This window comes from Ascaphus truei, chromosome 13 (assembly GCF_040206685.1).
Source record: "Ascaphus truei isolate aAscTru1 chromosome 13, aAscTru1.hap1, whole genome shotgun sequence".
Lineage (NCBI taxonomy): Eukaryota > Metazoa > Chordata > Amphibia > Anura > Ascaphidae > Ascaphus > Ascaphus truei.
In genome coordinates this window covers 35,116,979-35,140,723 of record NC_134495.1, presented here as the reverse complement: position 1 = coordinate 35,140,723, position 23,745 = coordinate 35,116,979, and the positions used below count along the sequence as shown (strand labels likewise).

The 23,745-nt window shown below is 51.6% G+C and overlaps 1 protein-coding gene across 2 annotated transcripts in view; it reads left to right on the top strand.

Moving 5' to 3' along the window:
- Positions 1–23,486, top strand: part of LOC142465136 (myosin-7-like) — a 39,147-nt gene extending 15,661 nt beyond the window's left edge. The window contains exons 4-39 of one of the 2 annotated variants that reach the window (XM_075569079.1): positions 1,624–1,767; positions 2,887–3,043; positions 3,251–3,278; positions 3,400–3,505; positions 3,735–3,827; positions 3,963–4,026; positions 4,130–4,228; positions 4,590–4,693; positions 4,903–5,041; positions 5,193–5,311; positions 5,443–5,592; positions 8,408–8,578; positions 8,920–9,229; positions 9,315–9,379; positions 9,539–9,626; positions 9,786–9,903; positions 10,007–10,130; positions 10,227–10,363; positions 10,676–10,931; positions 11,611–11,853; positions 11,941–12,117; positions 12,386–12,531; positions 12,608–12,698; positions 12,995–13,384; positions 13,755–14,000; positions 14,783–14,979; positions 15,548–15,731; positions 15,820–15,985; positions 16,273–16,397; positions 16,640–16,948; positions 17,124–17,327; positions 17,803–17,928; positions 18,027–18,302; positions 20,798–20,893; positions 21,295–21,429; positions 23,378–23,486. In XM_075569079.1, the coding sequence (XP_075425194.1) occupies positions 1,624–1,767; positions 2,887–3,043; positions 3,251–3,278; positions 3,400–3,505; positions 3,735–3,827; positions 3,963–4,026; positions 4,130–4,228; positions 4,590–4,693; positions 4,903–5,041; positions 5,193–5,311; positions 5,443–5,592; positions 8,408–8,578; positions 8,920–9,229; positions 9,315–9,379; positions 9,539–9,626; positions 9,786–9,903; positions 10,007–10,130; positions 10,227–10,363; positions 10,676–10,931; positions 11,611–11,853; positions 11,941–12,117; positions 12,386–12,531; positions 12,608–12,698; positions 12,995–13,384; positions 13,755–14,000; positions 14,783–14,979; positions 15,548–15,731; positions 15,820–15,985; positions 16,273–16,397; positions 16,640–16,948; positions 17,124–17,327; positions 17,803–17,928; positions 18,027–18,302; positions 20,798–20,893; positions 21,295–21,429; positions 23,378–23,398 (5,604 nt within the window). In that variant the 3' untranslated portion in view covers positions 23,399–23,486. Of the gene's footprint in view, positions 1–1,623; positions 1,768–2,886; positions 3,044–3,250; positions 3,279–3,399; positions 3,506–3,734; positions 3,828–3,962; positions 4,027–4,129; positions 4,229–4,589; positions 4,694–4,902; positions 5,042–5,192; positions 5,312–5,442; positions 5,593–8,407; positions 8,579–8,919; positions 9,230–9,314; positions 9,380–9,538; positions 9,627–9,785; positions 9,904–10,006; positions 10,131–10,226; positions 10,364–10,675; positions 10,932–11,610; positions 11,854–11,940; positions 12,118–12,385; positions 12,532–12,607; positions 12,699–12,994; positions 13,385–13,754; positions 14,001–14,782; positions 14,980–15,547; positions 15,732–15,819; positions 15,986–16,272; positions 16,398–16,639; positions 16,949–17,123; positions 17,328–17,802; positions 17,929–18,026; positions 18,303–20,797; positions 20,894–21,294; positions 21,430–23,374 lie in introns of both variants that reach the window. The other variant, XM_075569078.1, reaches the window with a different exon arrangement.
- The last annotated feature ends 259 nt before the right edge of the window (positions 23,487–23,745 follow it).

Here is a 23,745-nt window from a genome sequence, read left to right as displayed (position 1 = left end):
CCTTAGTAGGCAAGAATCCCCCGCTTTGAAATATAATATGGTTCTGAATATACACACATATTAAAATCACCTGTTCTGGTAGGCCAAGCGGGTCCAAACTTTCCAGACCTTAATGCCGGAAGTAGTACACTATAGGGTCCAAGTTTCAGCCCACTGCGACCTTCGGAACCGGAGATATACAAATACCATATAAACCGTTTCATATTTTATTATAAAAATCTCCGCTAAAAAGAAATCTCAGTTTTTCACTAAATCCCAATTGGAAACAACGGTCTCCGCCGCCATGGATTTCAATGGAGCAACTCCGCCGTTGCAGTCAATGAGGTTCCCCGCCATAGGCTTTCAATGGGGGAACCGCCGCTATTGAAGCCTATGGGAAAACCCACAAATCTTTACATTCATCCATACTCCATCTGGTTGTTCGGAGAGGGCTGGGAAGGGTCACACATTAAAGCCTGAACCTTGGCTACATGCCACCCAAATCCCATCCCTCTGGTCATTCCAGAACCGGAGATATGGACTTACATTTTTCATAATTTTACACTTCGTCGTTTTTACGCCACGCGGCTTTTCCCCATTGGAATCAATGGCCGGTGCCGCCATGGACAATGCATGGCGCACGCTGCCATTAGATTCAATGGGACCTCTGCTCCGCCATTGAAGTCAATGGCGCGACCCTCCTTCTCCGCTCGACCCCTTCCGGGGGTCTCTCATTCCTGGACCCTGTGTGGATCGTGTGTGGGGGTTCCTAGGAGCTAGGGGCAAAAAGAACTTTATTCCCAGGGGCCCTAGAACCTAAGATTCCCACGCCAATTGTCTTTGAACTTGACCAAAGTGATTAAACTCTTTTCAAAGACATTGTATCCGCTTTTGCGGTCTGCGGTTTGGATGGCTGCCAACCTGTTCCTCGAGGCCGGCGTTGAGGAATCTCCATTGAAGTCAATGAGCCCATTGACTTACAATGGGAAACCGCCGCTCCTCCTCTCGGACGCCACCTGCTGGTCGTCACTGGAAAACAGGTCCAAAACCGCTACTTCTGCCATTAGAACGCATGGAGTCTCAATGGCGACCTATGAAAGGCTGCAAAATGAAGCCTGAAAAGGCGGGAAAAGGGAACAAAGGGCTATAATCACTAAATTAACATTAACCCCTTCCCTTCCGCATCAACCCTAGTGTATGTGTGAGTGCAAACACCAGGATGAGACATTACATTTATACAGGGGAATAAACAGTTGGATACTGAAGCAAGGTAAAAAAAACACATTACTGGACCTCAGTCCAGTTAACCCCATGCTTCCCAAGTGAGAGTAGGGGGTGGCCAAATGGGGTGTAACCCCTTTAATCCCGGGCCAAACCCCCTCTATCATGACTGTTACCCCACGTTATATACGAGGACCACGTTATATACAAGGACCGCGTTCTATACGAGGGTGGGAATATGACGCCCAGTTTCTCCACTGGGAAATAGTTCCGGTAAGACCTCGGTTTCCATTTCCTTTGGCTCTGGGTGTGTTGTATCGCTGAGATCAGAGCAGCCTAGCGTCACGCCGTCCAGCTGAAGATCTGCCCGTGTCCCCCTTGTTCTTAGTCCTTCATTCCCTCTGCTTGTCCTCTCGGTTCCAGACGGTGACGGTGAAAGAGTCGGACATTCACCAGCAGAACCCGCCCAAGTTTGATAAGATCGAGGACATGGCGATGCTGACCTTCCTGCACGAGCCGGCCGTCCTGTTTAACCTCAAGGAGCGTTACGCTGCTTGGATGATATACGTGAGCATCTCTGAACTCGCTCTTACCCTATTACGGAAACCCTACACATACCCTAATACTGTAACCCTACAACTATCCTGATACTGTAACCCTCTACCTATCCTAATACTGAAACCCTACACATACCCTAATACTGAAACCCTACACATACCCTAATACTGAAACCCTACACATACCCTAATACTGAAACCCTACAACTATCCTGATACTGTAACTCTCTACCTATCCTAATACTGTAACCCTACACATACCCTAATACTGTAACCCTACAACTATCCTGATACTGTAACCCTCTACCTATCCTAATACTGTAACCCTCTACCTATCCTAATACTGAAACCCTACACATATCCTAATACTGAAACCCTACACATACCCTAATACTGAAACCCTACACATACCCTAATACTGTCACCCCACACATACCCTAATACTGTCACCCTACACATACCCTAATACTAAAACCCCACACATACCCTAATACAGAAACCCTACACCTATCCTAATACTGCAAACTTACAGGCCCTAATACTGACACCCTACACAATGCCCTAATACTCTAACCCTACTATTGTGCCTCCTTGTTCTTCCTGCCTCTCTCCTCCCAGACGTGTCACTGTATGTCACATGTATGTTCTCATCTGTCTGCCTCTCTCCTCCCAGACATGTCACTGTATGTCACATGTATATTTTCATTTCTGTCTCTCTCCTCCCAGACGTGTCACTGTATGTCCCATGTATGTTCTCATCTCTCTGCCTCTCTCCTCCCAGACGTGTCACTGTATGTCACATGTATCTTCTCATCTTTCTGCCTCTCTCCTCCCAGACGTGTCACTGTATGTCACATGTATGTTCTCATCTCTCTGCCTCTCTCCTCCTAGACGTGTCACTGTATGTCCCATGTATGTTCTCATCTCTCTGCCTCTCTCCTCCTAGACGTGTCACTGTATGTCACATGTATGTTCTCATCTCTCTGCCTCTCTCCTCCCAGACGTGTCACTGTATGTCACATGTATGTTCTCATCTCTCTGCCTCTCTCCTCCCAGACGTGTCACTCTATGTCACATGTATGTTCTCATCTCTCTGTCTCTCTGTGATTCTCCCCTTCTCCCCTCCCAGACATACTCCGGTCTGTTCTGTGTGACCGTGAATCCCTACAAGGCGCTCCCTGTGTATAGCGCAGCGGTGGTTTCTGCTTATCGTGGGAAGAAGAGGAGTGAAGCTCCCCCCCATATCTTCTCCATCTCTGACAACGCGTATCAGTACATGCTGACAGGTCAGGGGCTGCGTATGTCTGTCTGTCCCACATGTACAGTCCACCTGTGAGTGAGACTTCTTCTCAGTTAGTGAGTCCAAGGACTGAGTGACACTCACTGCATATGAAGGGCAGACTGCCTTCCAATGACTTTCTGTCTGACCGTTTCTCTCTGTGTCTTCTCCAACACACTCTCTCAGGAATTAATCCTCCATCTTGTTCTTACAGATCGTGAAAACCAGTCTATCCTGATCACGTGAGTTCATCTTCTCATCTCTCTCTCTCCTTCATATTCATGGTTTCTTCCTCCTCTCTCTCTCTCATTCAGTCTTTCTCACTGCCTCCCCCTCTCTCTGCCTCTCTCTTCCTGCCCCCAGTGGAGAATCCGGTGCAGGAAAGACGGTGAACACCAAACGTGTCATCCAGTACTTTGCCAGTATCGCGGCCATCGGAGGGAAGAAGGACGCAGCCAGCGCCAACAAGGTGAGAGATGACGAGGAGAGGAGACTGAGAGGGAGTGAGAGAGAGAGAGAGGGAGGGAAGGCAATAGGGCAGAGAAGGGATGGATGGGATTGTGGTAGAATTTAATGAGGGCGAGGGAGCGGAAGTAGAGGAACGGGAGATTAGGAGATAGAAGATGGCCAAGGTGGATGGAGAGGAGCTACGTACTTGGGATTCTGCGTCTGACTGACATCTTTGTGCTTTAACCCAGGGAACTCTGGAGGATCAAATCATCCAGGCCAACCCTGCCCTGGAGGCTTTCGGTAACGCCAAAACCGTCCGAAATGACAACTCCTCCCGATTCGTGAGTACTGGACCTCCCCCAGCTATATCCAACAATCTCCCTTCTCTCTCTTCTTCAATGTCCGTGTTGTATCACACACACCTGATCTTTATCACCCTGTACTTTTCCTTCCTTATCTCTCCATTCCCTCCTCAGGGTAAATTCATTAGAATCCACTTTGGTGCGTCTGGGAAACTGGCGTCTGCCGATATCGAGACGTGTGAGTCAATTTCCTTCTCTCCAGTCATCTCTCTATCTTCCCACCTCCTGCTCCCGACTCTCCTCTCCCATCACTCAGCCCCGTGTGTCTCTCTCCTCCTCAGATCTCCTGGAGAAATCTCGCTGCATATTCCAGCTGAAGTCTGAGAGGGATTATCACATCTTCTACCAGATCTTGTCCAATAGGAAGCCGGAACTTCTGGGTGAGTCAGTGACACCAACATCTCACCTTCCTGAGGGCTCCTCTCCCATGGCACTGAGCTGTGTCCTTTGTCTTCCATGGCACTGAGCAGTGTCCATTCACTCCCTTGGCACTGAGCTGTGTCCTTTGTCTTCCATGGCACTGAGCAGTGTCCATTCACTCCCTTGGCACTGAGCTGTGTCCTTTGTCTTCCATGGCACTGAGCAGTTTCCCTCCTCTTCTGTGGAACTGAGCTGTGTCCATTCTCTCCCGTGGTACTGAGCTGTGTCTGTTCTCTCCCGTGGCACTGAGCAATGTTCTTCGTGTGGCTTTTTGGCACAGACTGTCGTTGGCTCTGCTGACTTTCCATTTCCCCTTTACAGATATGATGCTGGTCACCAATAACCCTTACGATTACGCGTACATCTCCCAGGGGGAAACAACCGTGGCCTCAATCGATGATGGAGATGAGCTGCTGGCCACGGATGTGAGTACCACGGGTGGGCCCTACGAGAAGCGAAGCAATGGGGGAAGTTAATGTCACAGGAATCCTGGGGATCTTCTCCTCCCCTCTCATTCACAATCTCACTATTGTCCTCTCTCTACACTTCCTGTTCCTGTCTTCTCCCACTTTTTCTCCCTCCGTATTTACTCCTCCTTTCCCCCCACCTCTCCCTCTCTCCTCCCTCTCCGCAGAGCGCTTTCGACGTGCTGGGCTTCACTCAGGATGAGAAGAATTCCATCTACAAGCTGACGGGCGCCATCATGCACATTGGGAACATGAAGTTTAAGACGAAGCAACGGGAGGAGCAGGCTGAGCCTGACGGCACCGAGGGTGAGGAGACATATAGATATATACCCTATGTGTGTGTGGGGGGGTATATTACGTGTGTTATAAACACGGCGTGTGTGCGGAGGTATATTACGTGTTATAGATACGTGTGTGCGTATTTTATGTATTATATAAACTGTCTTCTGTGTTACAGAGGCTGATAAAATCGCCTATCTCATGGGCATGAACTCCGCAGACCTGCTGAAGGGTCTGTGTCACCCCCGTGTCAAGGTGGGGAATGAGTATGTCACCAAGGGACAGAGTGTCCAGCAGGTCAGTGCAGCGTACTCTCTATTCCTCTCTCTTCTCTGTCATGGTTTCATTCTCTCACTCATCTCTCTCTCGCTCTACTACTTTTCTCTCTCATTCTGTCTCCCTCACTCCCACCTGTCCTGATTCCCCAGGTGAATTACTCCACCGGTGCCCTGGCAAAGTCAGTGTACGAGAAGATGTTCTTGTGGATGGTGGTGAGAATCAACACCACGCTGGAGACCAAGCAGCCCAGACAGTACTTCATAGGAGTGCTGGACATCGCAGGCTTCGAGATCTTCGATGTAAGGAGCAGGATGGGGGAATAGGTGGGGGAGGAGGGGACAGGGATGTAAGAGTGCTGTTTGGGGGGGATAGGTGTAGAAGTGCCGGTTTGGGACGGGAACGGGTGTAGAAACGCTGGTTGGGGGGACAGGTGTAGAAGCGCTGGTTGGGGGGACAGGGACGTGAGAGTGCTGGTTGGGGGGAGCAGGGGTGTGAGAGTGCTCGTTGTGGGGGGACAGGTGTAGAAACGCTCGTTGTGGGGGGACATGTGTAGAAACGCTGGTTTGGGATGGGGACAGGTGTAGAAACGCTGGTTGGGGATGGGGACAGGTGTAGAAACGCTGGTTTGGGACGGGGACAGGTGTAGGAACGCTGGTTGGGGATGGGGACAGGTGTAGGAACGCTGGTTTGGGATGGGGACAGGTGTAGAAACGCTGGTTGGGGATGGGGACAGGTGTAGGAACACTGATTGGGGATGGGGACAGGTGTAGAAACGCTGGTTTGGGATGGGGACAGGTGTAGGAACACTGATTGGGGATGGGGACAGGTGTAGAAACGCTGGTTTGGGATGGGGACAGGTGTAGGAACACTGATTGGGGATGGGGACAGGTGTAGGAACGCTGGTTGGGGATAGGGACGGGTGTAGGAACGCTGGTTTGGGATGGGGACAGGTGTAGGAACACTGATTGGGGATGGGGACAGGTGTAGGAACGCTGGTTGGGGATAGGGACGGGTGTAGGAACGCTGGTTGGGGATGGGGACGGGTGTGGGAGTGCTGGCTGTGGGGGAACAGGGATGTAAGAGTGCTGGTTGGGGGGAATAGGGATGCAAGAGTGCTGCTTGTGGGGAAGCATGGATGTAAGAGTGCTGGTTGTGTAGGAGCGCTGTTCGAGGGGGATGGGTGTAGGAGCGCTATTTGACGGGGGTGGGTGTAGAAGCGCTGGTCGGGGAGAATGTATGAGCGCTGGTTGGGGGGATGGGTGTAGGAGCGCTGGTCGGGGGGATGGGTGTAGGAGCGCTGGTCGGGGGATGAGTGTAGGAGCGATGGTCGGGGAAATGGGTGTAGGAGCGCCTTTTCGGGGAGATTGTATGAGCGCTGGTTGGGGGGATGGGTGTAGGAGAGCTGGTCGGGGAGATGGGTATATGAGCGCTGGTCGGGGAGATGGGTGTAGGAGTGCTGGTCGGGGAGATTGTATGAGCGCTGGTCGGGGGAATGGGTGTAGGAGCGCTGGTCGGGGGGATGGGTGTAGGAGCGCTGGTCGGGGAGATGGGCGTAGGAGTGCTGGTCGGGGAGATGGGCGTAGGAGTGCTGGTCGTGGAGATGGTTGTAGGAGCGCTGGTCGGGGGGATGTGTGTATGAGCACTGGTCAGGGGGATGGGTGTAGGAGCGCTGGTCGGGAGGATGTGTGTATGAGCGCTGGTCGGGGAGATTGTATGAGCGCTGGTCGGGGGGATGGGTGTAGGAGCGCTGGTCGGGGGGATGGGTGTAGGAGCGTTGGTCGGGGGGATGGGTGTAGGAGCGCTGGTCGGGGGATGTGTGTATGAGCGCTGGTCGGGGGGATGGGTGTAGGAGCGCTGGTCGGGGGGATGTGTGTATGAGCACTGGTCGGGGGGATGGGTGTAGGAGCGCTGGTCGGGGGGATGTGTGTATGAGCACTGGTCGGGGGGATGGGTGTAGGAGCGCTGGTCAGGGGGATGTGTGTATGAGCGCTGGTCGGGGGGATGGGTGTAGGAGCGCTGGTCGGGGGGATGTGTGTATGAGCACTGGTCGGTGGGATGGGTGTAGGAGCGCTGGTCGGGGGGATGTGTGTATGAGCACTGGTCGGGGGGATGGGTGTAGGAGTGTTGGTCAGGGGGATGGGTGTAGGAGCCCTGGTCGGGGGATGGGTGTAGGAGCGCTGGTCGGGGGGATGGGTGTAGGAGCGCTGGTCGGGGGGATGGGTGTAGGAGCGCTGGTCGGGGGATGGGTGTAGGAGCGCTGGTTGGGGGATGGGTGTAGGAGCGCTGGTCGGGGGATGGGTGTAGGAGCGCTGGTCGGGGGGATGGGTGTAGGAGCGCTGGTCGGGGGGTTGGGTGTAGGAGCGCTGGTCGGGGGATGGGTGTAGGAGCCCTGGTCGGGGGATGGGTGTAGGAGCGCTGGTCGGGGGGATGGGTGTAGGAGCGCTGGTCGGGGGGATGGGTGTAGGAGCGCTGGTCGGGGGATGGGTGTAGGAGCGCTGGTCGGAGGGATGGGTGTAGGAGCGCTGGTCGGGGGGATGGGTGTAGTAGCGCTGGTCGGAGGGATGGGTGTAGGAGCGCTGGTCGGGGGGATGGGTGTAGGAGCGCTGGTCGGAGGGATGGGTGTAGGAGCGCTGGTCGGGGGGATGGGTGTAGTAGCGCTGGTCGGGGGGATGGGTGTAGGAGCGCTGGTCGGGGGGATGGGTGTAGGAGCGCTGGTCGGGGGGATGGGTGTAGGAGCGCTGGTCGGGGGGATGGGTGTAGTAGCGCTGGTCGCAGTGGAATTCTGTCATATCACTCTTGATCTCTCTAACTCTATTTTGCCTTCCCCCTCTCCCTCTCTCCCCCTCGCCATTCCTCTCTCTCTCTTTCTCTCTCCATGCTTCTCCCCACCTTCTTCCATCTCCCTCCATCTCTCCCTTTCTCTCTCCCGCCATTTCTGTCTATCTCCCCCCTCTCTCCCTTATCCTCCCTCTCTATCTCTCTCTCCCCTCGGTCTCCCCCATCTCTCTCTTTCTCCCCTCGGTCTCCCCCATCTCTCTCTCTCTCCCCTCGGTCTCCCCCATCTCTCTCCCTCTCCCCCATCTCTCTCTCTCTGTCCCCTCGGTCTCCCTGCAGTTTAACAGCTTTGAGCAGCTCTGCATTAACTTCACCAACGAGAAGCTGCAGCAGTTCTTTAATCACCACATGTTCGTGCTGGAGCAGGAGGAGTACAAGAAGGAGGGCATTGAGTGGGAGTTTATAGACTTTGGCATGGACCTGCAGGCCTGCATTGACCTGATAGAGAAGGTGAGAGGTGTCCAGCTCTGCAGCAGATCTGAGGTCCCAGGATACCTGCATAGTCCTGTGCCATCGCCCAACAATGTGTGACTTCTACACCACTCTTCTAAAGCGACATGGACATCTACCTCAGTCTGTTGTTCTTGTTATCTCTCTCTCCTGATCTGGCTCCTCTGTTCGCAGTCTCTTTTCCTATCTCTTTCTGTCTCTCTCTTTCCCTTATATCTCTCTCTTAGTTCTTTCCATTTACCCTCCATTCATCCTCCATGTTCTTTCATGCATCAGCCATGTGACTCCGTCTCCCCAGTGCATGCTGGAACATGTAGCCCTCACACCCTTTCTCCCCACAGCCCATGGGCATCATGTCCATCCTGGAAGAGGAGTGCATGTTCCCCAAAGCCTCCGACACGACCTTCAAGGCCAAACTCTACGACAACCACCTGGGCAAGTCCAACAACTTCCAGAAGCCGCGTAACATCAAGGGGAAGCCCGAGGCTCACTTTGCTCTGATGCATTACGCTGGCACCGTGGACTACAACATCATGGGCTGGCTGCAGAAGAACAAGGACCCCCTGAACGAGACGGTGGTGGGGCTGTACCAGAAGTCCTCCCTCAAGCTGCTGTCAATCCTTTTTGCTAACTATGCCAGTGCTGACTCAGGTAGGAACCCCCTTATCTGAGACAAGGGGGTCTTCCCACTTCCACAGTAGGGTATTCACTCTTTCTTCTGTCTCCTATTCTACAGAAAGTAAAGGAAAAGGAGCAAAGAAGAAAGGTTCTTCCTTCCAGACGGTGTCTGCTCTGCACAGGGTGAGGGGTCTCTTTCCTATCCGTCTTCTCACCCTGCTATCAGAGTCTGCGTTGTGTCGGAGATGTTCTATTGTTTTATGCAGTGTGTGCTGGATGCATGTTTGAGAGTGGAGATGAGTTTGTGGATTCTGTTGTGACACCTCCCATCTTCTCCCACAGGAGAATCTCAACAAGTTAATGACCAATCTGAAGACCACTCACCCTCACTTTGTGAGATGCATTATCCCCAACGAGGTGAAGGCCCCAGGTAAAATGACTAGCTCCTAAAACAGAGGGGCACCTTGCCGTTGAGGAGCTAGATAGCCATGGGTGAATTACTAGAGCACCCTGTCCCAAGTCACTCTGGGGCTACATTACTTCCCAGGAATGTCCTCTCGCCCTGATTTTGTCCCCTCGTGTCCTGTAGGGGAGATGGATAACCGCCTGGTCATGCACCAGCTGCGCTGTAACGGCGTCCTGGAGGGTATAAGAATCTGCCGGAAGGGATTCCCCAACCGTATCCTGTACGGAGACTTCAGGCAGCGGTGAGTCTTCTCTCCCCACCTTCTTCTGTGGCCAGGGTTACTCTTTGGGACATTGATACGCACCCAGGTCCTTAACTTTTCATGTATTCTTTCCTAACTGCAGTTACCGTATTCTGAACCCAGCAGCTATCCCCGAAGGGCAGTTCATAGACAGCAGGAAGGGGGCAGAGAAGCTCCTGGGGTCACTAGAGATTGACCACACCCAGTACAAGTTCGGACACACCAAGGTGAGATATAGTCTTGCGGCTCCCTAACGCCCCATACCCAGGCACCCGCTGCCCCCAATTGTCCCACCCACCACCTCCTTCATTATACCCCTGCAGGTGTTCTTCAAGGCCGGTCTCCTGGGGCTGCTGGAGGAGTTGAGAGACGAGCGTCTCTCCAGGATCATCACGCGCATCCAGGCGCAGTCCCGTGGACTGCTGATGAGGAGAGAGTTCAAGAAGATTTTGGAACGAAGGTGAGACCTCACACTGACTTCAACCCAACGTCTCAGGAGACTCTGGGGGATTGCAGCCCGGAACTTTGCAAATATGAACCTGAACAATAAACTCTCTGCTCCTCTGCAGATATTTTCAAGTCAATATTCGGTTATATTTCCGTTTAATTATCATTTTTATCAATGATAACTCCGAATGTTAATAAGTTGCCTCCCTGGATTAGCGTTAGGACATTAGCATGTACTACGAGGCAGAAAGTTCTACCAGTTTATTTAGGCCAAGTTCATCCTTCTGAGACTTGGATTTCATGGTGCTCTCGTGCTTCTCTCCAGAGATGCCCTCCTGGTGATCCAGTGGAACATCCGAGCTTTCATGGGCGTGAAGAACTGGCCCTGGATGAAGCTTTACTTCAAGATCAAGCCCCTGCTGAAAAGTGCGGAGACTGAGAAGGAGATGTCGAACATGAAGGAGGAGTTCCTTAGGTTGAAGGAAGCCCTGGAGAAATCTGAGACCCGACGAAAGGAGCTGGAGGAGAAGATGGTGTCCCTGCTGCAGGAGAAGAATGATTTGCAGCTGCAAGTGCAGTCTGTGAGTTTATGTCATTGCTGAGCGTGAGGTGGCCCGGGGACTTTACCTGTGGCCACCCCACCAGTCGGCTCTCACTGCCTCGGAGCAGGGACTCCTTCCTTAATGTTACTTTTACAGTATGTCTGAAGCACTTATTCCCATGATCTGTTATTTATATTATTTGTTATTTATATGATATGTATTACTACTGTGAAGCGCTATGTACATTTATGGCGCTATATAAATAAAGACATACAATACAATACTATTTCCCCAGTGCAGAGGGAGTGGAAATGTTGCTGGTGGGGATCGTAGCTTCTTCCCACTCCCTGAGCTGACTAATGACCGAGGTAATCACTAGTCCCAAGTGTAAGGAGAGAAGAAGGACAGTATTTATCAGGGTGCCAGAGACAAGGTTTCAGCATCCCTTCTGCCTGTGCACCCTACATACACATATATAGGCATAATACTTATATCATATGGCATGTCACATGGCAGATATACATTGTACCTTTCATGGTTGTGAGAGTATAACATACAGTAGTATATTCAGTCATGGGAGAAGAGCCATTAGGTGGAATTCTAATTGACCTCTAGCGTGACAGGTTTTTCCCGGGGCCATGGGTACCGTAACTTCCTGGCTCTGTTATTGATGTGAGGAAATCCGGTATTTGTCAAATCTTCCTTGTTTTGTACCCAGGAACAAGATAATCTGAATGACTCGGAGGAGCGGTGCGACCAGCTGATTAAGAACAAGATCCAGACGGAGGCCAAGCTGAAGGAGCAGACGGAGAGACTGGAGGATGAGGAGGAAATGAACGCAGAGCTGACCGCCAAGAAGAGGAAGCTGGAGGACGAGTGCTCCGAGCTGAAGAAGGACATTGATGACCTTGAGCTGACCCTGGCCAAAGTAGAGAAGGAGAAGCATGCCACGGAGAACAAGGCAAGAAGCCTCCGTCTATCATCCACCCTCTAACACTCTTTCTCTTTCTCTTCCCTCCTACTCACCTGACTAATTTTCCACCAACAGGTCAAGAATATGACTGAAGAGATGGCCGGTCTGGATGAGATTATCGCCAAACTGACCAAGGAGAAGAAGGCTCTTCAGGAGGCTCACCAGCAGACACTGGATGACCTTCAGGCTGAGGAGGACAAGGTCAACGGGTTAACCAAAGCCAAGGTCAAGCTTGAGCAGCAAGTGGATGATGTAAGTGACATTATCAAATCCACCAGGATTGTACAAAGAGCATTCTCAGCAGAAGGTCTCAGGCTTTGGTATAACCTCCCACGTTCTTGCTTTATATAAATCACTTAAGACCTACCTCTTCTGTGAAGCATTTGAGTTGTGTAGATGACACACTTAAAATACCCATTGATTGATTGACCCGTAGGCTGAGAGAAGCAGCAGGTGTATTGATTATAGCTGGGAATTTGAATGATGTTACTAACGATGTCTGATGACTTGACCTCTGCAGCTGGAAGGGTCACTGGAGCAGGAGAAGAAGGTCCGATTGGACCTGGAGCGAGTGAAGAGGAAGCTGGAAGGTGACCTGAAGCTGACACAGGAGAGTTTGATGGACCTGGAGAACGACAAGCAGCAGCTGGAGGAGAAGCTGAAGAAGTGAGTGTGGTTTTTTTCGGGTGGGTTCCCTGCCAGAGCTGGGATTTCCTGTTAACACTTTCACTTCCACCTGCAGGAAAGAGTTTGAGATCAACCAACAGAACACGAGGATTGAGGATGAACAAGTATTGGGCATGCAGCTGCAGAAGAAGCTGAAAGAGCTTCAGGTAACAGCTCAGTCTAGGATACATTTCCACACCCCTCCTCCACACAACAATCAAAGATTCACTTCCAATAAAAGGACTAAACTCATTTCAGTCTTCTATCAGCTACATACAACTTACCCCTTCAATGGCTTCCATATCACTATATATCTATTTATCTTCCATAACGTCCCTCTATATGTATCCCCCATGTGTATGTCCCTCTCCTCCTACGTGTCCCATCTGCATCCCTCACTCTTCCCAGTGAATCCCCTTTCCTCCTTGTCCATTCCTCACATCTCCTCACCTCCTCTTCCCAGGCCCGCATCGAGGAGCTGGAGGAGGAGCTGGAAGCCGAGAGGACGGCTCGGGCCAAGGTGGAGAAGCTTCGGTCTGAGCTGTCTCGGGAGCTGGAGGAGATTAGTGAGCGCCTGGAGGAGGCCGGAGGAGCCACCTCCGTGCAGGTGGAGATGAACAAGAAGAGGGAGGCTGAGTTCCTGAAACTGAGGAGGGACCTGGAGGAATCCACCCTGCACTCGGAGGCCACCGCAGCTACTCTGAGGAAGAAGCACGCGGACTCTGTGGCAGAGCTGAGCGAGCAGATAGACAATCTGCAGAGAGTTAAACAGAAGCTGGAGAAAGAGAAGAGCGAATTCAAACTGGAGCTGGACGATGTGGCCTCCAACATGGAGCAGGTCGTGAAAGCCAAGGTGAGGGGAGGCTGAAGGCCTCAGTAGGTCATGAAAGCCAAGGTGAGGGGAGGCTGAAGGCCCAGCAGGTCATGAAAGCCAAGGTGAGGGGAGGCTGAAGGCCCAGCAAGTCATGAAAGCCAAGGTGAGGGGAGGCTGAAGGCCTCAGCAGGTCATGAAAGCCAAGGTGAGGAGAGGCTGAAGACCTCAGCAGTGTAGTGCTCCACAGTTCTTCCGTGATCAACCTTTATCTTCTCTCTCTGCTCTCTTATTCACCATCTTTTTCCTGTCTTCTCTATCTTTCTTCCCTTCTCACTCTCTTTTTCTCTTCTGATCTCTGTTTCTCATCTCTCTGTCTTCTTGTCTCCCTCCCTTGTCTTACCGTTTCCAGACCAACCTGGAGAAGATGTGCCGCACACTGGAAGACCAGATGAATGAACACCGGACCAAGTATGAGGAGACCCAGAGAACGCTCAATGACTTCACCTCCCATAAGGCCAAACTACAGACGGAGAATGGGGAGCTTTCCCGCCGGCTGGATGAGAAGGAGGCACTGGTGTCACAGCTGACTCGCGGCAAACAGTCCTACACCCAACAGCTGGAAGACCTGAAGAGGCAGCTGGAAGAGGAGACTAAGGTGACAGCCATGGGGAGGAGGATTGAGACCCTTAACCCTGTGTAACATTCACTCTCTGAACAAAAATACTGATAAACGGCACTCACAAAATAGTAATTAATACATATGTAGATATATATGTAGTACAGGATGCCAAGGATACAAGAGGACCCAATTCCTCTAATAATATACAATAATCCAAATTATCCAGCACTCACTGTCTATAGTAATAATGGGTCAAAGATGGAATGATGCCAAAAAACGTATAGGAACTGTTCCTTTGGAGCGAGGGGGAACGGGCCTGAGGAAGGGGTGTTCCCCGAAACGTTGCCCCCCTGTTGTTCCATTGTTGCACCCATTTTTGTATTGTCTTGTTCCTCTCTCTTTTTTCTCCTATGTTCCCCCTTCCCCCTTTCTCTTCACTGGACTGCCTATGTTTATTTGTTCGCCAATCTTTTAGTGGTTGTGGTATGTGGTTTTGATTTCTGGTTCTTTTGTGTTTATATTAAATTATACGTTTTTTGGTATAATGCCATCTTTGACCCATTATTACTATAGACAGTGAGTGCTGGATAATTTGGATTATTGTATAACATTCACTCTCTGTCTGAAACAGGTGACATGAGCGTCTCAGACTCAGTGAAATTTGGTTGGTCCTCCCTGTGACAAAAAGACTGGACTCATTGCAGGCTCCTTGTTTCCTTCTATATTTTAAACTACTGGATGTGTCACCATGATGGAACCTCATTGCAAACTCCGGGTTTGATGGTACAATCCCTTTCAACTCCTCTCTCTCCCCACAGGCTAAGAACGCGCTGGCCCATGGCCTTCAGTCTGCCCGCCATGACTGTGACCTCCTGCGGGAGCAGTATGAGGAGGAGCAGGAGGCCAAGAGTGAGCTGCAGCGAGTGCTGTCCAAAGCCAACACTGAGGTGGCCCAGTGGAGGACCAAGTATGAGACGGACGCCATCCAGAGAACCGAGGAGCTGGAGGAGGCCAAGTGAGTATCTCAAGGCTGCCATGGGGCCTCATAACCTTTACCAGGTCTCATATTGCGGTTTATTTCTGCCTTGCAGGGCTCCCATTGCTTCATTACTCACCTATGTGCCTTGTTGCTTCTTTCCTTCCCTTGCACATGTGTTCTGTCGGGTGATGTCTGGCTGTCTCCTAGCTCCACTCTGGTGGTCTTTTGCTACCCTAACACCTGCTCAGGTGCCTCATTGCATCCTAGCTGTACAATTCCTTTCAACAGAGAAGCTTTTTGCTTGGATTATGTTTCATGCTGCTGTATAAGACGAGCATAAAGCTTGTTTGTTATAAGGCTCCGCTCCGCCCAGGTGGGTGAAAACACGTATAAAGTAGTGGTACTGTGCATGAATCTGAAAATGCATGATCCCGATTGGGGGATATCTCTTTGTACCTGGAATTAAGGAGGAGATATTTGGCTGATTTCCAGTGACCTCCCATGCTCTCTCTGGACCTCCTTTGACCTCTCCTGACCACTTGTAATCTCTCTGACCTTTTGTGACCTGCCCTTCATTCTCCTGATCTTCACCTAACCCCGGCAGGAAGAAGCTGGCGCAGAGGCTGCAGGATGCTGAGGAGGCCGTAGAGGCCGTGAACGCCAAATGCTCGTCCCTGGAGAAGACCAAACACCGTCTGCAGAACGAGATTGAGGATTTTATGGTGGACCTGGAGCGGTCAAATGCTGCGGCCGCCGCACTGGACAAGAAGCAGAGGAACTTTGACAAGGTCAGAGTGTTGGAGGCGCTGGGGAGGAGCAGGAGGGGGAAGAGAGATGGTTTGGAGGGACCTTGACCATGCCTCATTTCCTCCACAGATCCTAGCTGAGTGGAAGCAGAAGTTTGAGGAGTCCCAGCTGGAGCTGGAGTCCTCACAGAAGGAAGCTCGTTCCCTGAGCACCGAGCTCTTCAAGCTGAAGAACGCCTACGAGGAGTCTCTGGAACATCTGGAGACCTTCAAGAGAGAGAACAAGAACCTGCAAGGTAAGTGGTAGGGGGACAGGCATATGAGCTGATATATATACTGATGTATACACTTCCACGGTTGCACTAATAGCGAAGTCCAAGTGGAATCCGTGTATGAAATGATTCACAAAAATGTTGACACACCACCAGGTCTTTGCATGAAGAAGAATATCAATGAATTAAATAAAAAGATCAATGTTTCGGGTTTGCTCTTGGACATTTGTCCTTGACAATGAGTGGATCGAAACGTTGATCTTTGGAAAACATTTGTAGGCACCCGGCTAACTGCAGAATTCTTCCCGCAGAGGAGATCTCGGACCTGACCGAGCAGCTGGGGGAGAGCGGGAAGAGCATCCACGAGCTGGAGAAAGTGCGGAAGCAGCTGGAGCAGGAGAAGACGGAGCTGCAGTCTGCGCTGGAGGAGGCCGAGGTGAGGATGCTTTAAGTGCAGGATACTCCTGGAGACCATGATTAATTATTCACGCCAACCTAGAGTGTCCAGGCAGTGAGGGTCACTTATCGGGGTTAATAAGAATATCGTCATTTATAAGAGGTGTCCAATTTACTGGGAGAAAGTCTTCCCTGCCTTGAAGAGCTGACAATGTAAGCAGTAGGTGGGTGACATTCAGAGGCCTGTCATTATCTCACAAGGTTTCCCCTTCTCCCCCCCAGGCCTCCCTGGAACACGAGGAGGGTAAGATTCTGCGCATCCAGCTGGAGTTTAACCAGGTGAAGTCCGAGATTGAGCGCAAGCTGGCAGAGAAGGACGAGGAGATGGAGCAGGCCAAGAGGAACCACCAGCGCATGGTGGACTCACTGCAGACCTCGCTGGAAGCCGAGACCAGGAGCCGCAACGAGGCCCTGAGGATCAAAAAGAAGATGGAGGGGGATCTGAACGAGTTGGAGATCCAGCTAAGCCAGGCCAACCGACAAGCAGCCGAGGCACAGAAACACCTGAAGATTGCACATGGGACTCTTAAGGTGAGGTGCCAGGGGTGGGTACCGGGGGGGGGGCAGGTACCACGGTTCAGCCAACGCAAAAACAGGTGCGAGGGGACATGTGCTGGAGATATGGTGAACGTGTTTACTCGTGAACGTGTTTACTGTAACCAGTAGCCTCTTACTCACCCTCACCCTTCTCTGCATCCATTCTCAGGACACCCAGATCCAGCTGGATGACGTAATGAGGGCCAACGAGGATCTGAAGGAGAACATTGCGATCGTAGAGCGGAGGAACACGCTGCTTCTGGCCGAACTGGAGGAGCTGCGGGCGCTAGTTGAGCAGACAGAGCGATCACGTAAACTGGCTGAGCAAGAGCTGATAGAGACCAGCGAGAGGGTGCAACTCCTCCACTCCCAGGTCAGAGGAGCAGCCTGCATTGTGTACCCCTGTATATTACATGAAGGCTTCATTCCTCACCTGCCTCTAACCTGTGAATAAGTGACTTGCCATGTCTGTTATTGGTCCATCCCACGCCCTTTTGAATTGTCTTCTGACCCCCCCTCTCCATTCCATTAATGGTCCACTCCACAGCCCTCTCTACCTGTCCCATTCACAAAAATATCTTCTGTTTGTTCTATTTAATCGTAGTCGTTCTACCCATTCCATGAATGGTTCATTCCATACATACCTTCCTCTTTCATAAATATATCTCCACACTCCCCTTCTTGTCCCAAGAATGGACACTTCCCTTGGTGTTTTAGCTGTTCCATGAGTGCTTCATACTCTGCCCCCCTCTCTCTCTGCTGCAACTGGGTTATTCCTCATCCTCTCTTCTGACGAGTATCTAAGAGGTACCCGAAGTGTGTAACTGTGTGTCCCATGTTACACGCAGAACACCAGCTTGATCAACCAGAAGAAGAAAATGGAGGCTGACCTGTGTCAGCTGCAGTCGGAGGTGGAGGAGGCGGTGCAAGAGTGTCGCAACGCAGAGGAGAAGGCCAAGAAAGCCATCACCGATGTACGTACCCAGCATGCACTGCATCTCGGGTGGGGACAGAGACTCCAGTCCGTTAGTGCCCCGATCAGTCTCACCTCTACCCTTTCCCTTCCTTGTAGGCCGCTATGATGGCTGAGGAGCTGAAAAAGGAGCAAGACACCAGCGCCCACCTGGAGAGGATGAAGAAGAACATGGAGCAGACCATCAAGGACCTGCAGATGCGGCTGGACGAAGCTGAGCAAATCGCCTTGAAGGGCGGGAAGAAGCAGCTGCAGAAGCTGGAGGCTCGAGTCCGAGAGCTGGACAATGAGCTGGAGGCCGAGCAGAAGCGCAACGTGGAGTCCGTGAAGGGCATGAGAAAGTACGAGAGACGGATGAAGGAGCTCACCTACCAGGTATGGGGCACAAAGGGAGGGACCAAGGAGAAGAGGTCATGGGGCGGCACAAAGGAGAAGTCAGGGGAAGAAGAGGTCATGAGGAAGAACCATGGAAAGGTCAGGGGGAGGCATCAAGGTAGAAGAGGTCCTGGGGAAGAACCATGGAAAGGTCAGGGGGAGGCATCAAGGGAAAAGAGGTCCTGGGGAAGAACCATGGAAAGCTCAAGGGGAATGATCAAGGGACAAGAGGTCATGGGGAAGAACGATGGTAAAGGTCAGGTGGAGCCATCAAGGGAGAAGAAGTCCTGGGAAAGAACCGTGGAAAGGTCGGGGGGAGGCATTAAGGGTGGAAAGGTCCTGGGGAAGAACCATAGAAAGGTCAGGGGGAGGCATCAAGGGAGAAGAAGTCATGGGGAAGAGTCTTCCTTCTACCTCAGTGAATAATTCCAGAGATCGGTTCATCCAGTATTTATTCAGAGACAAATAGGAATCCATCTGCATCATATACGTACGTCTTTACAGGCCTTCTCAGTTATGAGCGGAGAGACGCATTTCTGTTGGTATCACTCCACGATTCTCAGCAGCTCTGCTCGCAATACACACAGATAAAATATATATACCTTATCCACGGACATCCGGACTTACCCAAATATGGGCCTGCCCCAATTACAGCCAACTTTACCCCAGCTGTGGTATTTATCAGAATGTCTGTTACCTCCCCGTCATACCGTCCTGTACTCCCTAATAATAACGAGATCGAAACCCTGTTCTTGTACATACCAAAAAGGCTCCATTGTACTTTCTTCCTGTCTACAGATAAGTTGTGCCTCGTTATTTCCCAGTTCTGTATCTTTTCTTTGTATCTTCTTTACTATCCCACCCATATTAAAGACACTTCTTGCCAGACTGATTTAATTGCCTAACTCCTCTCCACATTCCCAGCTCCTGAGCTCCTGCTATGTAGGGAATTATTAAGGTTTTATGGCCTTGTGTTTTTCTCTGTTATTCTATGTGAACTATTTCGGTGCTTGCTATACAGTTAGTGTGAATACAGACAATATGGCGTCTCTGTTTTTCAGGCTTGAAATCGTCCTATCTTCAAAGGTCAGGGGGAGGCATCAAGGAAAGGTCAGGGGGAGGAGTCAGGAAAAGGCCAGGGGAGGTCAGGAAAAGGTCAGGGAGGATTTAAACAAAGTTTTAGTTCTGATCTTATTAATGACCTTGAGGTTGGGATCGAGAGAATAGTCTCCATCTTTGCTGATGATACTAAATTGTGTAAGGTAATAGAATCAGAGCAGGATGTAATTTCTCTTCAGAAGGACTTGGAGAGACTGGAAACGTGGGCAGGTAAATGGCAGATGAGGTTTAATACAGATAAATGTAAGGTTATGCATTTGGGATACAAGAATAAAAAGGCGACTTACCAATTAAATGGAGATATATTGGGGGAATCTTTGATGGAGACGGATTTAGGAGTGCTTGTAGACAGCAGGCTTAGCAATAGTGCCCAATGTCATGCAGTAGCTGCAAAGACAAACAAGATCTTATCTTGAATCAAACGGGCAATGGATGGAAGGGAAGTAAACATAATTATGCCCCTTTACAAAGCATTAGTAAGACCACACCTTGAATATGGAGTACAATTTTGGGCACCAATCCTAAGAAAATACATTATGGAACTAGAGAGAGTGCAGAGAAGAGCCACCAAATTAATAAAGGGGATGGACATTCTAACTTATGAGGGGAGGCTAGCTAAATTAGATTTATTTACATTAGAAAAGAGGAGTCTAAGAGGGGATATGATAACTATATACAAATATATTCAGAGACAATACAAGGAGCTTTCAAAAGAACTATTCATCCCACGGGCAGTACAAAGGACTCGGGGCCATCCCTTAAGGTTGGAGGAAAGGAAATTTCACCAGCAACAAAGGAAAGGGTTCTTTACAGTAAGGGCAGTTAAAATGTTTAATTCATTACCCATGGAGACTGTGATGGCAGATACAATAGATTTGTTCAAAAAAAGGTTGGACATCTTTTTAGATGGGAAAGGTATACAGGGATATACCAAATAAGTATACATGGAAGGATGTTGATCCAGGGATTAATCCGATTGCCAATTCTTGGAGTCAGGAAGGAATTAATTTTTTCCCTTAATGGGGTTTTTTGTTTGCCTTCCTCTGGATCAATAAGTATAGATATAGGATAAAGTATCTGTTGTCTAAATTTAGCATAGGTTGAACTTAATGGACGGAAGTCTTTTTTCAACCTCATCTACTATGTAACTATGTAACTATCTGATCTCACCTGACTCTCTCTCACACACAGCCTCTCTCTCTCAGTCTCTCTCTCTCTATTTCATAGTCTCTCCCTCTCTCTCACACAGTCTCTCTCCCTCTCTCACATGGTCTTTCTCCTCTTCCTCTCTCTTACAAAATCTCTCTTCTCACTCTCTCTCACCTGGCCTCTCTCTCTCTCTCTCTCTCTCTCTCACATCCTCTCTTCTCCCCCAGACTGAGGAGGACAGGAAGAACTTGGCTCGGCTTCAGGACCTTGTTGACAAGCTGCAGCTCAAAGTGAAGGCTTATAAGAGACAGTCGGAGGAGGCTGTGAGTGTCTATCCTGAGTGCACTGAGTGACTTTATTTGTCTCCTTTTCTTATTATCTCTCTCTTATTATCTCTCTCCCTCTCTGATGTCTCCTCTCTCTCCCTTTCTCTGATGCCTCTTTTCTCCCTCCCTCTGATGTGTCTTCTTTCCTCTCTCTGACATCTCTCTCCGTTTCTGCTGTCTCTTCTCTCTATCCCTCTCTCCTCTCTCTCTGATGTATCTTCTCTCCCTCTCTGATGTCTTCTCCCTCTCTCTGACGCCTCACTCTCTCAAGTCTCTCATTCTCTCTGTCTCTTGTCTCTGATGTCTCTCTCACTTCCTGTCTCTCTCTCTGACGCCACTCTGATGTCTCTCCCTCTCTGACGTTTTTTCCCTCGCTCTCTGACATTTCCTCTCCACAGGAGGAAGTGGCCAACACAAACCTGTCCAAGTTCCGGAAGGTTCAGCACGAGTTGGACGAAGCCGAGGAACGAGCCGACATTGCAGAATCTCAGGTCAACAAGCTCAGAGCCAAGAGCCGGGATGTGGGGGTCAAGGTGAGTCCTGACGGGAGGAGCGAGGGGAAAGGGAGGAGTAGTGAGCCGGGACGTGGGGGTTAAGGTGAGTCCTGACGGGAGGAGCGAGGGGAAAGGGAGGTGTAGTGAGCCGGGACGTGGGGGTCAATGTGAGTCCTGACGGGAGGAGCGAGGGGAAAGGGAGGAGTAGTGAGCCAGGACGTGGGGGTCAATGTGAGCCCTGATGGGAGGAGCGAGGGGAAAGGGAGGTGTAGTGAGCCGGGACATGGGGGTCAATGTGAGCCCTGATGGGAGGAGCGAGGGGAAAGGGAGGAGTAGTGAGCCGGGACGTGAGGGTTAAGGTGAGTCCTGACGGGAGGAGCGAGGGGAAAGGGAGGAGTAGTGAGCCGGGACGTGGGGGTTAAGGTGAGTCCTGACGGGAGGAGCGAGGGGAAAGGGAGGTGTAGTGAGCCGGGACGTGGGGGTTAAGGTGAGTCCTGACGGGAGGAGCGAGGGGAAAGGGAGGAGTAGTGAGCCGGGACGTGGGGTTAAGGTGAGTCCTGACGGGAGGAGCAAGGGGAAAGGGAGGAGTAGTGAGCCGGGACGTGGGGGTTAAGGTTAGACCTGACAGGAGGAGCGAGGAGAAAGGGAGGAGTAGTGAGCCGGGACGTGGGGGTCAATGTGAGTCCTGACGGGAGAGGGAGGGGAAAGGGAGGAGTAGTGAGCCGGGACGTGGGGGTTAAGGTGAGTCCTGACGGGAGGAGCGAGGGGAAAGGGAGGAGTAGTGAGCCGGGACGTGGGTGTCAATCTGAGTCCTGACGGGGGGAGCAAGGGGAAAGGGAGGAGTGGTGAGCCGGGACGTGGGGGTTAAGGTGAGTCCTGACGGGAGAGGTAGGGGAAAGGGAGAAGTAGTGAGCCGGGACGTGGGGGTCAAGGTGTGTCCTGACGGGAGAGGGAGGGGAAAGGGAGGAGTAGTGAGCCGGGACGTGGGGGTTAAGGTGAGTCCTGACGGGAGGAGCAGGGGAAAGGGAGGAGTGGTGAGCCGGGACGTGGGGGTTAAGGTGAGTCCTGACGGGAGAGCGAGGGGAAAGGGAGGAGTAGTGAGCCGGGACGTGGGGGTCAAGGTGAGTCCTGACGGGAGGAGCGAGGGGAAAGGGAGGAGTGGTGAGCCGGGACGTGGGGGTTAAGGTGAGTCCTGACGGGAGAGGGAGGGGAAAGGGAGAAGTAGTGAGCCGGGACGTGGGGGTTAAGGTGAGTCCTGACGGGAGAGGTAGGGGAAAGGGAGGAGTAGTGAGCCGGGACGTGGGGGTCAATGTGAGTCCTGACGGGAGGAGCGAGTGGAAAGGGAGGAGTAGTGAGCCGGGCCGTGGGGGTTAAGGTGAGTCCTGACGGGAGGAGCGAGGGGAAAGGGAGGAGTAGTGAGCCGGGACGTGGGGGTTAAGGTGAGACCTGACAGGAGGAGCGAGGGGAAAGGGAGGAGTAGTGAGCCGGGACGTGGGGGTTAAGGTGAGACCTGACAGGAGGAGCGAGGAGAAAGGGAGGAGTAGTGAGCCGGGACGTGGGGGTTAAGGTGAGTCCTGACGGGAGGAGCAGGGGAAAGGGAGGAGTGGTGAGCCGGGACGTGGGGGTTAAGGTGAGTCCTGACGGGAGAGCGAGGGGAAAGGGAGGAGTAGTGAGCCGGGACGTGGGGGTTAAGGTGAGTCCTGACGGGAGAGGGAGGGGAAAGGGAGGAGTAGTGAGCCGGGACGTGGGGGTTAAGGTGAGTCCTGACGGGAGGAGCGAGGGGAAATGGAGGAGTAGTGAGCCGGGACGTGGGGGTTAAGGTGAGTCCAAATGGGGGGAGGGAAGGTGAAGAGGAAAGAGAGGGAAAAGAGTGGAGCCATGATCTGGCACATGGGGGGGGGGGTTGAGGATGGTGAGTGCTGCTATCTCTTCTGCTCTCTTCTTCACTCTTTCTTTATCACTTTCCTGCTTTTCTCTTCCACAGCAGAAGCTCCATGATGAGGAGTAGGGAGGACGAGACCCCCACAAGCGCTGAAGCGTCTCCTAAATTGTATATACTCTGTAAAACCAACAATAAAGTGTGACTGCAACCTGCACTCTGCCTGTCTCTCTTTTCTGTCCAGCACTCTGCCTGTCTCTCTTTTCTGTCCAGCACTCTGCCTGTCTCTCTTGTCTGTCCAGCACTCTGCCTGTCTCTCTTGTCTGTCCAGCACTCTGCCTGTCTCTCTTGTCTGTGCAGCACTCTGCCTGTCTCTCTTGTCTGTTCAGCACTCTGCCTGTCTCTCTTGTCTGTCCAGCACTCTGCCTGTCTCTCTTGTCTGTCCAGCACTCTGCCTGTCTCAGTCCGCCTGTCTT